Genomic DNA, 15907 nt, shown 5'->3' with positions numbered 1-15907 from the left:
TAGTCCTGAACCACCAATGTCACATGACCCATATGTTCGCCCATCTTCCTCCTCTCTACCATACTTTATAAGACAAGGTGAACAGAATACCCTTGTCAGGGATTTAGAACTATCCAAGAGTAAGACAGGGCTGTTAGGCTCCAGATTACAGCGGTGGCATCTCCTGGCAGGTAATATTGCGGTTTTTAAGTTCCGTGACCATCAAATGGATCTTGTTTATTCTTCTTCAAGGAAGGTGATCTTGTAACCTGCACGAACATCGATGGTGTGATGACAGCCATCAACATCGTTCATGATCCAGATGAATGGAAGCTGTTCATTGATTCACAGAAGAAGACTGTTAAAACTGTTTTGCTGCATTATGACAATATTTTGCCATCAATTCAAGTTGGTCATGGAGTCCACATGAACGAAACCTATGAAAACATGAAACAACTTTTGATGTGCATACACTATGACCAACATCTATGGCAGCCTGTTCGCTATTTGAAGGTTCTCGCTATCTTGTTTGGTCTGCGGAATGGATACACAAAGTACTGCTGTTTTCTCTGCGAATGTGATTGTCGTGTCAGAGATTCCAAATAAATCAAGAGACATTGGCTGCTCCGACAACCATCGGAGCCTGAGAGAAAAAGTATTCAGCATCCACAATTGTTGAATCAAGAAAGATTTTGTTATCACCCATGCACATCAATCTGGGTCTTGTCAAGGTCATGGATAAAACACAAGCACCTTTCGTGTACCAACGTAGAAAAGGTGCAAGGTTAAGTGAAGCTAAGATAACGGAAGGACTTTTTGTTGGTCCTAAGCTTCATGAACATCTTCGAGATGATGCATTAGATAGTGCACAGCTTGGCAAGGAAAAGACTTAAGGAAAGCCTTCCAGTTAGTGGTAACACATTATTTAGCAAACAACGAGGCATACAACGACAGAGTGTTGGTGGAAATCTCCTCAAGGCGTACAACAGCCTTGGTTGCAGCAAGTCACTAAAGATACATTGTTTGCACTCGCATCTAGATCTTTCCACCGAACTTCGAAACAGTGAGCGGTGAGTACGGCGACCTATTTCACCAGGACATCTCAACAATGGAAAACGCTATCAGGAGAAATGGAGCCCATCAATGCTTGCAGACTATTGTTGGACGGTAACAAGAGATGTTCCAGTTAATGAATACTGAAGAAAATCCAAGAAACGCCAAGTAGACACTCAATAAGGACTAAACTATGCACATATATATATATATATATATATATATATATATATATATATATATATATATATATATATATATATATATATATATATATATATATATATATATATATATATATATATATATATATATATATATATATAGAACATTAGTGCTATTTTTTAAAGTGTTACATAAACAGGGCAAGTGAATTTTATCATGTAAAACAACCATAAACACAAGAAAAGACCTAGGTTTACAATTTATGATTAAAATTATACTATATACACAATATATATAGACGTAAAGTCTAAAAACTTATATATCTTTGAAACAGGACCAACCAGTTGTTTTAATTGTCCTAACTGAATTCAGCACATCAAAATCCGTAATAAAAAAAATAGCAAATGTTATCTCTGATGCAGACGACTTCTAAACAAATTTTAGACTAGTAGTATGACCTGCGGTCAAGTTAGAGGACTATATAATGCTGTTTATCTTTTAATTTTTCGTTCACGGTGCAAGATCTAAGCATAATCAGTTGTAGTATAGTTGTGGCCAGTATTTCATTTGGGCTTTAATTTATTTGTTAAATTTATTTAATGCTTGCTATCCGTCTCTGGAAATACAAATAGTTCAAAAATAAATTTATTGGAAGTAAAGACATGGATTTATAGTGAAATTCAAAGCAGGACGTATTCATGAATAGTATTATAGTGAATCAACAAAAGACCGTTGCCATACCATTACTATTTAGGCCATCACAGGCACATCAGCACCTTGAATTTGTTTTGGAATAACACTAAAGTTTATTCAGACTTTAATCATTAGGAGTTGTGTTAGTGATTCGATGATTATTTCTGATTTATTCGCAATACTGTTGGTTTTTTGTTTACATTTTCACTTTGTATTTAAGGAAAATAAAATATTTGTTGAATGTTACAAAATGTGTTTATTTTCGTTCTTTTCTGTTACTTTGTTGAGACCATAGAGTCCTAATAACCCTGAGGAGCGCATATTTCCTTTGCAGTTTGAATAGGGACTGGCTTAGTTGAATCACCAATAAGCGAACGTTTAGACATGAATAGTTCATAATGGTCCATGATACAGTCACACTAGAGATCATTTGACCCAACCAATGTTTTGGTTTCAGTTCAAGATTGTGACCTAGTCCTCTTTGAAAAAAGAGTGTTCGCAAAAGCTCTTTCTCTTGTTTCTTATTTTTCTAACTGACAGCAATCAAACATATATCGTGCCCTTTCTTTTTAAAATTAGTGCCATTAGGAAGAGGTGAAGGTTGGAGATCAATTTTATAAGAAGTTTGATTTTTAAAAGCTGTGCCAGTTTGAGATTATTCGTATGTGACAGAGATTATTAGCAGCAAGCTTAGATCAAGATATATTGACAAATGAAACTTTATGCTCAAAGAATAATCATCAGTTGTGCGAGCAGCATTTTCTTAAGTTTCCAGCTTGTTACTCATCAAGTTAGGTCTTGACACCACTAATGATACAATTCTTGAACTCTTGATGTAATGTTATCAGTGTGGAGATATCATAGTCGTGATGAAACTTCATAGTTGAACACAACTTATGAAATCTTTGATCTTTTTCACTTGACAATTTGACTACGGTCTGTCCGGGGTCTTTTCTACAATTCCTAAACCTGTCGATATCCCTCACATACCAACTAAAAACCCTTCCAGGTACATTCCTTAAGCACAGCACACGATACTCAGCACTTTGTTGTTCAAACAGTGAAGTACAGTCTTCACGAACGTTAACAATATGTACTCTTGTTCCAATAAAGTCGAATGCTCTCGTCGCCATTTCAGATTTGCAGTAATGATCTAGAATGATGAAAGTATTTATCTACGTCTTTAATTGTGGGTACTAACATAATATCTCTGGTAAAATAGAGACCTGAAATTTTGTTTTAAAGATTAAAGAGTGTGCTCAACCTGCCAGATCTTATTCTTTTAATCTATCCTAAATATCCCTTTCTTTTTCTATTTATTTCTGCATGTCCCTCTATTCTCTCAGCATCTGTGATTCGCTTATCTTCTATTTTGTGCCTATTCTAATCTTATCTCTCCAACTGTATTGAAAACTGCATCCAGTAATTAGAATGAACCAATAGTGTGATGAACTCAGATTGTGGTGGAAAAACGATTGGCAGTTATAAACTCTAACCACTCATGGAGTTTGCTGAACTACAATGCGGAGACCTTTATATATTATGGGCCCAATGACTTCAAGCTTTACAGTCTTTTTCTTTATCCTTAATGAAAACCGTTCACAAAGTGTGATTACTGTGGGGAGAAAATATATTAGTTCTTAATCGGAAACCCTAAACTTGCTAAAGTTATATGGACGGACGAATATATCGAAAACATCTCCGCCCTATGTCATAAGTATACAATATACTGTTTATATCTAAAGAGCCCCAGTCCCTATTCATATCCCGACATTTCAGTGTGTGCCTACAATGGTCTTGGAAACGAGTTGCTACGATAGTTGTTGGTACACATCAACGTGTCTTGTTATTTAAATTAACGTACCCAAGACAAGTTCTAGGGTTGTTTCCTAGCGTTTTCTTAAAGTTAATACTATGTACTGCACCTGTTGATTCCGTTATGTTCATTTTACTAGCTTTAGCATTGGTACATTATTGGGGAAAACACAATATATCTGATAGAGCCAGTGATGCAAAAAGCGAAACTGTTTTCATTCATTGCATATTTTTCTTTCAGCTTTTGCTTTCAAAAGATGTTTTTGCAGACTGGAAGCATGACAGTTCATGCAAAGAAACGCTCACAAGTAAGTGGAAGCAGCACTCAGTTTAAATTTTAAATGAAAGAAAATTGTTAATTTTTTAAAGTGGCAAAAAGTTTTGACTCACCTGTAGTAAAGTTAAAAATCTAAGAAGCCTATATGTTGCTCTGCTCCTCTTGAATCAAGAACTGGCATTTAAGTACATATCAACTGTATTAACTCACAAGAAAATAAGTAATATAGTCGCCGAGTTTTATTCAGTAGCTGGATTGAAATTATAATTTTATAATTGTACCGCTCCAGTGGAATATTTAATGTGTTATTAGTTGTGTATTCATTCACAATATAAGTTTTGAAACATTATCCTTTGCTTGACAAATTATTAATACACTTGACATATTTACTAATTTATATTGATGTGGTTTCATACAAGTTGTTTGGATGCCACACCAGTTGAAAAAGTATATTTCGTTTGAATACAACAGTGCGCTTGTTATACATTAGCCAATTGAAAAAAGTCTTCTGAAAATCTAACAAAAAGTTTCCTCAGTCAATGATTTTGAAAGATGTCTTGAACAAATGAATACGTGTCCCTCTAAGTGATACGTTTGCTCTTAAAAATGAAAACCTAGCATATATATATATATATATATATATATATATATATATATATATATATATATATATATATATATATATATATATATATATATATATATATATATATATATATATATATATATACTGCTTTACATTTATTGCAGGTAACAAAGGATCCGAATTTATTTTAGCGTTTCCAAGACTGTGGTCAAGTTCAGACCGCGCAGATGTAAAACTGTTTGCTTCATCAAGTAATTACGTGTCGATTGATATCGACTCTCCCCTCCAAGGTTTCAGCCGAATAAGTACCGCTACTAGCAACGGTACAATACCTATAGTTCTCGGCAGCATCTTTGAGCTGATAGGCACAGGCACAAGCAACAAATGTGTTCTTGTGCGGTCCTCCTCTGCTATATCCCTCTATGGTCTCCGTGATAATTTATCTTATCTGTCAGAAGCATTTTTAGCATTGCCAGTTGAATCATTATCAACAGTTTACGTTGTCGCATCCTATACTACAGCGAAATCTGGCGGGTGGACTTCAATAAGTCAGTTGTGCGTCGCGGGTCTTGAAAATGGTACATTGGTATCAATCAAACTTAATACTACTGGCATTATAACGTATGAAAATATCAATTACGGGAATGGTGATTCTATCTATTTAAATATTAGTAGACTTGAAACATTTGCTTTAGAACACACGGAAGATTTATCAGGGACTATAGTAACGGGTAGCAAGCCCATTGCTGTGTTCTCAGGTGGGATTACAACAATACCCGATGGTACTAGCGAAATAGATAAGATGGCATCCCAGCTCGTGCCCGTCGAACACTGGGATACAGAGTATATAGTTCCTCCGCTTTATCCTCATAATGATTCAATAATTAGAGTATACTCCTTTTACCCTAACACCAGTATTTCTTTTGGAACTGAAACTAGCTTTTCTACCAGTCATCTAGCAGCAACGGGTTTCATCGAACGAGTACTCGGGAACGAACCGGTAGTAATCAACAGCAGTAAGCCAGTTAGTGTGGTCCAGTATGCCTTTTCAAATAACCATGATGTATTATTGAAGGGTGATCCCCTAATGATCATCATACCAGGAATAAATCAGTTTTCCTCGGAATACATGTTTCTATTGCAAACAGATGCCGTGTTCGATCATTATGTCTCAATTATTATCAGAAGCAATCTATTCTCAGGGCTTTGGTTAAATGGACATTTCAATGCGGATGTATTGTTTCATACGCACTTTAACGGTAATGATTACATCGTCGCTATTACAAGGATACCAGGAACATTTCATATTTTAACACATGCTGATACCGCTGTCAAGTTTGGTGCTCTTGTTTATGGATTTTCGTACAATCGTGGCTATGGTTTCCCGGCTGGAATAGAATTCACTAAAACCAGTATGTATCTCCACCTTTTAACACATAAAAATAATATAGCTTTTTGCTTCCAGCAATATATAAATATATTGATGTCAGAGCGTATCATGCTATGAAGTTGTCTGTTAAACCAGCTGTACCTATTCATGTTTCCACACAAAACGTTAATTATATACCACATGAATTGACGCCCAAAGAGTACAGCAAACATTAGATACGTGTTCTTAGTCCATTGATTTTGCAATTAGATTTTGATCGAAGAGGTTATTTCGTATATTTTAGATACTTTCACAAATTTATTTGAAATCTTAAAGAAAACGTTCCATAGCGTCAAATGCGTTGTAGCAATTACTCGTTTGACTGATCATCAGTTTATTCTCGTGGATTAGACAGGTCAACATATGTATATTATATTAAACCTCTTCTTCGAGAAGATTAGAAATGTTTAAGTCAATGTCAGCCCATGATTTTAAGGTTAACACTAAACATGCCTACTCTCCGGGTTATAACTGTAATAGTTGTATATGTGTTTATGAATTAATAGTAATGTGAGTGTTTGGTATAAGGGTATGTTGCACTTTAACACTGTGTAGCGATGACTTAATGCGTAGGCTTTATTTCGAAATTTGTCTAGATTATTACATCAATAACATCAACCTTTGCACGAAATGTTGGAGTATGATTGTCTGCTCTGCACCGACAATGCGTAGCTGTGACCTGGTGGCTAGGCCTGCTGCGTACTGTAGAACAATTTTGCAGGGATCTAGATTACGTAGCCCATTGAACCAATTAAACCGTGGGTGCAACGCGAAACGAAACATTTAGCTGATCAAATCTGAATTTCTGGGTCCTTAATGTCAAAATATATTGAACCACGATGCGCTGGTCCGGACTCTGACACCTGTAATGTTTGAACTATTACTTTGAATATGTGTCGTAAAACTGAACTGCTTTTCAGTGATCTATTTTCAGCGCTATATAATGTTTGCTTCAATATTGTGTATAGACTGATAATCACATACATTATCAAGAACATTTCTCATATTTGTTAAGAGTTGCATTTTCGTTGAAGGTCATGTCACACTACTACTACTATAATAATAATAATAATAATAATAATAATAATAATAATAATAATAATAATAATAATTTTATTTGTAACTTCAGCCCTTAGATAATTAAACTAAATTAAATATAAACAACAATATTAATACAACAATTTCTTCCAAGTAGCAGTTATCGATGAATTACAACAAAAAGCAAAATGAAACACTTCTTTCAAGTTTTTGTTATTTCTACAGACTATTGTACTTCTAAACCAGCATCCTCACATTCTTAGCAAAACGTAAAGGCGATTGATATTGTTGCTTTCACATATTCCTGAAGCAGGTTGACGCCTATCATACTTCATTAAAACTCTAACCGAATTGTTGCAACAGACATTTAACCTCGTCAATGTAGAACGTGAAAAATTTGCCCATAGAAGAGCACAAGACAAATTCATACAATATGATTGAAAAAGCAAAACGTTTACATCTGTACAACATTTTTCCCTTGTATGTCATTATCATATAACACATTAGAACGAATGACATGCCCAAGGTACACATACTCACTGACAAACAGAGTCGTTTCTACGCAAAGCATAACTTCAGGCATGAACACCTTTTTTCAGATTTTGAGGTCTGAAACACATACATACGGTCTTTTTTATTTGATCTCAGTACCATATTTTACTGCAAATTGCTCATATATTCTATAAAGTTTTTGTAATCCAACGATACATTGGATAGATATAGACATATTTTTAAAACTGAAGTGATTCACATATAAACCGCCGATTTTGCATCCAACAGAAGACCGTTTCAAATCACGATTAAGGTCATAAGCATATACATTCAATACAAATGAGGATAGAATACCTCCTTTCCGCATACCATTTCTCGCAAGGAGAGAGATAGTAATCTGACCCCACTTTGCAAAAAAGTATTATTTTTGTCGTACCAATTAAAAGCAAACTAACAACATATAACAAGATATAATGGAACATTCGTATCGTTTAGCTTTCTGAATAGGATCCATTGGTTTATTCGGCCAAAAGCCCCCTCCGCATCTTAAAAAAATACATGAAGTGGACTACCGTGATCGAAATGATACTTAATGACTTCCTTGCAAGCAAATCGATACAGATTAGTGGAAAGATATTGTCTAAAGCTAAACTATTTGTCTTGAATCTGTATTTCGCATTTTTGATTTAAAATTAGCTCTAATATGGAAATCTTTTATACAGTCATTCGATCCTCGTACTAGATAAGTTTTGCTTGTATCCCTCTCTACCACTGTCCGAACCCTCGGGTTCAGTTATATTGCGTGTTGTCTCGGGTAAGTTAATAATGATTCATAAGTCTCACATATCCCAAACAAATTTTGGGATATCCAACTCATTATGACATTTGAGTAAATATCGAAAATAAGGATTAATGTTAGGAGCATTTCAAATTGGCCAGTATCTTCAGACAGAAATCTTATAACAGTATCTTCAGAATCTTCGGTACCCGCTGACAAAGGAGCGGGATAGAAAATAATATCTTCTTTGCTCCTTCTATATCACTGTCAGTGTATGTGTCAACACATAGTTTATCAATGGGCTTGTGTAGTCTGAACATGTTTCGACTTTTATTGCAATACAGCCTTTTTTAATCTTGTATTCATTATTTCTAAAGCTCCTTAATCTATTTACATACCTTCAAGGTCTAATTTCATGTTAAACTGTTTATGTGGCAGTTTCTGCAGCAATAAAATATCCTCCTAATTCTCTTTCCTATTTTTGGAATAAGGCAATTGTCAGCATGTGGATGAACTCTGCTATTATCTTTGCTCTAGTTTTTTTATTTGCTAGACATATAGTTCAGTTATATCAGTTATGCACCTCTTTTTCCTAGTTTTCTTTGTCCAATAGTATCTAATAATTCCATTTATGGTTACCAACCAGCACCTCTAATTGTAACTGAAACTGACAAGTACGAACATGAATTCAACATTGCAATAACAAATTGAACTTACAAAGAGATAACGGGTAAAACCTTGTGCGAAGGGGAATTGGAAAAAATAGCTGATACACATGTCAATACAATATATTTTGTCAATACATGGGCTGGTAACAGATCATTTTAAGAAGTTGCAAACTGCATTGAGACATCGTAAATCAATTACATTAAACACATTCTGATCCTATATACTATAAATGAAATAATAGACGACTACGACATATATGATGGAATTATATATATATTACCAGATTTTGTCCTTTAAGCCACATCTGTCTCTATCCTCGTTAAGTGCTGTTTTGATAATATTTAAGAATATAGGTTTCAAAAAGACAACAAAATACAACGAGAACATGGATGTTGAAAACACCATCGATATTTAAATAACAAACGGTTCTTTTTCTTCTCCTTATTCGTGTTTGACTTTATCCACACTAATTCCAGCAGTTGTCATTAGCGACTGGTACTATGCAGTGAAGTTATACAATAATAATACTTTTCAAAAACTCAAAAGTAATTAAGCGGCTCGTCTTGAAAGATTCTACCTTACGTTTTGATCCTCAATCTCTTCCCTGCACTAGGTTTAATTACCCTGGACATTTTTTGGGGGTTGACAAACTTTATCACGAACTTACAACTGAACGCAAATACTCTCATCCTATTAAATAAGGCATATATAAGGCATTATTATGTCCAAGGACAGAATTAATAGAAAAGGTTGCATACTTCTGGGCAGATACTAGGTGTAAGGTCTTATTTCAATAAAACTAAAAGAAAATTTATATTCAGCACATGTAGACGTTAATCTGCTTTCTATCTCACTGTAGTCAGCTGCACAACCGAACGAAGCAGTATGCCTGTGACATCTGTCCCTTCTCAAGGTAAGTGGAAATTAAATATTTATGATAACCTATCCTCTTGCATGATACACCAATTTGAAAACAATTTTTCAGCGTGCCTTAGCTTGACTGACAATTTCTATCTTAATATATAAAAGTAGAGACCACCAAACATAAATTGTCTGAAATATGAGTATATCTAACACATATTTTGCATTGTACTGCGACGTATAATACTTATGTCGTGTGACCTGGAGCAATGCGTTGAAAGGTAGGTTTGTATTTATGTTGATCGCTGTAATACTTGCAATAATTTTCACAGCATTTTAAAAGATCAGCATAAGTTGCAGTAGCTTTAAAGTTTACTGCTTGCACGAAAATATTTAAGCTATTCTCAGAATAAAATCTGAAAATTCGTAGTAACACAAGCACGACATAATAAATCTACGACAAGAGAATTTTCTAATTACGCCAGAGTAGATTCAGACATGTGTTCTCTGCTCTCTGATTTCACTGTATATATATATATATATATATATATATATATATATATATATATATATATATATATATATATATATATATATATATATATATATATATATATATATATATATATATATATATAATTTCATATCGTGTGCTAAATCTTTACACTAACACTAGATAAGTATTTATCGGTATAATTCATTATAATTCTTATTATATTTGTAGTTTCATGGACTCAAAATGCTTGCTTTTCTTGCACGGGAATGACCCATTTGAAGCACTGTAGCGTTGTAGAAAATTGTCCTGAAAATTTGGTAAGTCCTATGTGTACGGTGCTGACACAATCTCTCAGTGTGACCCTTTTGTTGCGAGCGGGTTTACTAAAGGTATGTGAACCATTTGTAACAGTTAAGTAAAAATTGGGTAGATTGTACGCGTAAAAAGGAATCTACGACAGCAAAGCCCACTTGACCTGATATGATTTTGATATCAACGCTAACAAAACAAACGTGTATCTGACGATAGGAATAAGAACATAGTTGTTCATGTGCTAGCCGACATCCTTGTTATATGGAAATGGATACATACAGGAATCAGTTCTAATGACTATATGAACAATATTGTCCAAAGAATCCCACCTAACATGAAAAGGCATACGTCATCAATACGTTCTTTAAAGATACCTATTGTTTTGTATGTGTCGGAATCATAGGGATACATGAATGTATTAGGTTTCATAACTGTATAAAGCAATGGTGCTCATGTCACTGACCTTAACATTTAACTGTTTAATAAGCAATCAAGCGTGACAAATAATCACAGTGATCTTTTGCGATAAAGTGGTGTAGTCTTCTTCCAGATGCATTCATTGTTTGGTATATATTAATTATTTTGCTCAAAGCTTCAACATTTTCACGGATGCAGGACAATTATATTGGCGTTTTCGCATTGCGTTTCACTTGCTTATCTTGATAAAGCGTGACTTACTTCGCCCCGGCTGAACATGACATGCAATGGAAATGAGTAGCATTCTGTGCAACATGACAGTATACTCATAGTCTCACCATGTGCCCAATATCACCTACATAACTGGCACAACAATGCTGTCGTTCCCACCCCAAATCCTACTGGTAGGCTGACACGATGTCCCGCGAAACTCATTTTAACTTCTTAACTGTTATGAACCTTCAGTGGTAAATACACTTTCAGTCATTCAACATGCGAAATATTCAGCCATGAAAATTTGTCAACTCATAATAACAATAAATCGCATATGTGGTTGTGCACTCCCCATGCCTTGAAGAACTTGTATTACTCAAAGTGATGTTAGTAACAATGAAGGGCTGTTAATTAGCGTGCTTCATTTAAAACACCCTGATTCAAAATGTGATTGCGTTTATGATTTAAGGTCCGGTTTGCATTAGAAATGCTCGTATGCTAAACAATTTTCTTTTTTACTATCAGCTACGTATAGGAATTATATTAAGGTATCTGAAAACTGATAGGTCTAATCTTAGCAAACGTTGTTCTAACCAAGCTTATATTGCATCTCAATTCAAAGTCTTTTTAGCAATGTATAGTCTTCAACGTCTAATTCTGGTATATGTTAGTTGATATACAGCCCTATTATGGTTCGTCCGACTAACTTATCAGGACACTAATTGTGCCCATAAAATTGAACATGTTCAATGCCATTTGATCAATGTTTTGGTGCTATAAATATATCTGTTCTAAAGTTCAAGCTACCATCCAAGGCAAAAAGAGGTGCATTACCCAGGTGAAATTATGGAGGACATGCAACAAAATATACATGAAAGATAATAAAACAGAAGCCATCATAATCACCACGCAAATACTTCCTCATTCACATACGTTACCTCAAACAATAAATATCAGCAATACCAATATTAACTTCAAACAGTAAGTACGAAACCGAGGTGTTCTTCCCTATAGTACTATCTAATTACACCAACATGTCATGAACAAATGCAAAGATTATATCCAGATCTGAGAGTCCATTAGTAGTTTTCTTGCAGCTGATGAAACTGAAATACTTGTTTCTTCCTTAGCACATTAAAGATCGGACTAGTTTAATTTACTTCTATCTGGTTCGCTTTAGTATCTACTACAGAAACTTCAAAAAGTTCAAAACACAATTAGTCCTTCGAGTACGAAAAACTGAGCACGCCTTCCATTTGATCTGTAACCTCCACTGCTTGCTTGTTCGATCTATAATGATCTATAATGAAACACAAAATATGTTCTCTCTGTTAAAACTAATTCATAGAGACAACGTTATTTTAGTTACCAGGGCCCAGCTACGAATTGATCTTAGATCTAAGGACATTGTAATCTCATTCACGATTGCTCTTAAAATTGACCTATTTCGACTACAAGAATAGACTTAAAGATTTAATAATATTTACTTTCTTAATTATTGCCAGCATGTTTTTGTTTTGTAATTTCGTGGTGTTTGCTTCTTTAATCATGTAGTTGTTATGAATTTGATAATGTTCTCAACTCGACTTGATCCATAACTCAAGATGAAACTATCAAAATAATAATAAAATGAACTCTCATGACTGTGGGTGCATCATTGTTCGGGAAACGAACCCCAAACACAGGTTATATATTAATATATTGATGTAAGCAGTAAAGTGGTTAAGGTGGCTAAATTCTGGTATAGTGATATCATACTACATAGGATTATGCACATGTGTGTTCATGTGAATTTGATTTTTAACGCAACTTTAAAAATTATTCATTGATAAGTTAACATACCTCGTATTATTTTAGTGATTACAAATATTACGATATTGAAAGGTAACACTGGGTACATGGTATGCAAACATACTTATGGCCCTATAGCTCGTACGATAATTATTTTTAAAAAACATTTGAAACTATTGTTCTTAAATGACGCGTAGTCTCAGTTGCCTATAAGCAGGTTATTTTTAACAAGCAACATTCAGCAGATTGGTAAGCCTCCGGGGGACTATGATAAATTTGCGAGTGATTAGATCAAATGTACACATCGATAAATAACCAACCACGATCATCTAATCCTTGTAATGTTTAGTTTCGTCATTTCTATCATCAAATCAGCCTATGCCCCCAGCAATTGATTCGAAATTAAGTAGCGTACACTTTCCTTTCATTCACCGCTTCACATCTTCCGTTTATACGTAACCTGTACAGAATCACAAGAATAGATTGACTACTGTCACAGTTACGTTTGTTCAGAAACTTCACACGTTTCATATTCGGCATTCTTGTTTAATTTTAGTCAGTCCCATTTATTACGTCAGGTGACCATGACCTTAAAAAATAACTGACAGGACGGATATATCAAGTGTGCTAAATGAATCTCCGAAGCCAACCTTATATCGTTATGGATTTTATTAATGAACAACAGGGAAATATAAACAAAATGATGTTATCCTTTACCAAAAAGGTAATAACTAAATGCATTTATTATTGGAATAATATTTTATATCATTTCAACAGCGTTAATACTTAACATGACCCTCTCAGTCATCTAATGTGAAATGAAATGTGAAGTTGGTAAAGGTAGAGTTACACGCAAATCGGGTTTGGTTGCATAGTTGAATGTTGAAGTACTGGAAGACTGTGCGATTCAAGTGCTTGAACTTGGAGATTTTTTATGGTTGCTGAATGTAATCTGAAGTGAAATGGGTGTTGGTTTTAGGGCATGATTCAGACAGAGTTCGACCGCCATTAGCCATAATTTCAAAACAGTGAACTAAAGAGTTGTTTTTGTTCAGTGCTAGGTCCTCGACTCATCACGTTTGTGGTCTGTCATTAACAAAATATTTCTGGTTGCAAACCCAGCATAACTCATAGCTTGAATTACTGTTTCACGGAGTGAGTGACCAGCATAGAATTGCATTCCTGCATTCTTGCAGATGTCTGGCATGAATGATGAGAATTGCTTTGGTTTGACGCTTCACACATATACCATTTTTCATCATTTTTAAATTGTAGGGAAGTTGATGTCAGTAGATGGTGATATTATATACCTCTGATCATAACATAAATAGCAAGCAGATACCGTATTCTACATCGACGGGCAACAGGGTCAACAGTGCAATTACTCGATAGTGCTGTGATGGACTTGAAACACCTGATTTTAAATACAATATCAGTTTTTCATTTAACATTGGATTAGCATTTTTGAATTACTGATCTTCGACGATGTCAATTTTTTTCCAATGTCCTCCAAGTATTTGTTTATGGATGCAAGAACACTATTCAAGGAAGTCTAGTGATATTATTGCACCTAATCAACTTGCATTTTTGTGACTCTAGATGATACAATTTGGGTTGGACCTCAGCATAGTACCTTCTTAAGTGGCCACTCAGCTCGTCTGGTCTGATTGGGTTAAAGTCAGGTTTGTGTCCTGTAATGTCGTGCACCAAGCTGTAAGTGAATAGAAAAATATTTATAGCAATACAGTTCTTATACTTTGCAAGATCATTTTGAAATATATATAAAGAGAATATTTCCTGCAATTTGTTCACATATTGCATATATGTATGGTTGTGATTTATGTATCTAATATGGTGATATTAGTAATTATATCCTTCAACATCTTAAATGTTTCATGTTTATACAGAATAAAAACATCCTGAGAAAAAGAGCAGCAAAGCAAAATGTTATGTAATTTCGTTTTCATTTAAATGAATGACTACACATACAAAATAAAATTTAGCAAAACAATCACCTTTATGGATTATAATACATATGTTTCGACAGTGTTGAGTCGCATTGGTGGAGATATCATTATAAAACATTGTCATGTCAACAAAGTATACATATGTTATTAAATATGTTCTAGATCTGTCCATAAAAGATATTTCATAAACGTAATCTGATTATCTTCTTCTTGTTTTTATCATTAAAAATTGTATTCAGTCTTTGAATAATGGTCTAATAATTTTTTTTTAAAGTGGTCATATTCACACCATGCCACCAACACCAACACACGTTTGAAAGTAAACAACAAAAGATTTTGCTTTAAAAACTAATTACAAATTTACCATTGCAAATGGCAATGCCCCATTTTGTGCTTTGTTTAGTAGCCTCTAATTTTGATTTATTTCAAAAGCTTTTGACTCCTCTTCAGATAATTTTTTGAATCTTGGTTTATATCCCTCGTCGACATCAAAAATGATAGCCTTAGTACCTAAGCTATTATTAGTGTTGTTATGTATGACTAGGGTGACTGAGATCATTGGGAGCTCTTGGATTTTATCAATCTCTTCTTTTTCATCCATTACAATATCATCTAAACCATCTCCATCTGCATCCATAATTTCTTTTAACTCTTTCCCATATAATTGTTCAAACTATTCAGCAGACTATTGCCGTGACAAATCACAGTAATCAGACATTTTCCTTTAATATGTAGCAGACGAACGCCATATTGTATAGTAAACTAGCATAGTTTATCATAGCATTTCAGTCAAAGAAAATATTGGGAAAAGGAATAGAAAGGGTATAATTTATATTTTTATTTGCTGAATTAAAAATGTAAAAGATGAATCAATCG

The 15907-nt window shown here is 34.2% G+C and overlaps 1 protein-coding gene across 1 annotated transcript in view; it reads left to right on the top strand.

The window, feature by feature from the left end:
- Positions 1 to 15907, top strand: part of LOC149790599 (peptidylaminoacyl-L/D-isomerase-like) — a 75849-nt gene that overhangs the window by 25412 nt on the left and 34530 nt on the right. Inside the window, exons 2-5 of the mRNA XM_089971427.1 lie at positions 3947 to 4013; positions 4733 to 5980; positions 9834 to 9887; positions 10560 to 10648. Of these exons, the coding sequence (XP_089827553.1) occupies positions 3947 to 4013; positions 4733 to 5980; positions 9834 to 9887; positions 10560 to 10648 (1458 nt within the window). The remainder of the gene's footprint in view (positions 1 to 3946; positions 4014 to 4732; positions 5981 to 9833; positions 9888 to 10559; positions 10649 to 15907) is intronic.

The sequence above is a fragment of the Sinohyriopsis cumingii genome, chromosome 10, assembly GCF_028554795.1.
Source record: "Sinohyriopsis cumingii isolate HCF-2022 chromosome 10, ASM2855479v2, whole genome shotgun sequence".
In the NCBI taxonomy this organism is placed as follows: Eukaryota; Metazoa; Mollusca; class Bivalvia; order Unionida; family Unionidae; genus Sinohyriopsis; species Sinohyriopsis cumingii.
The sequence above is the reverse complement of the archived record's forward strand: the minus strand, read 5'-3'. Positions and strand labels throughout refer to the sequence as shown.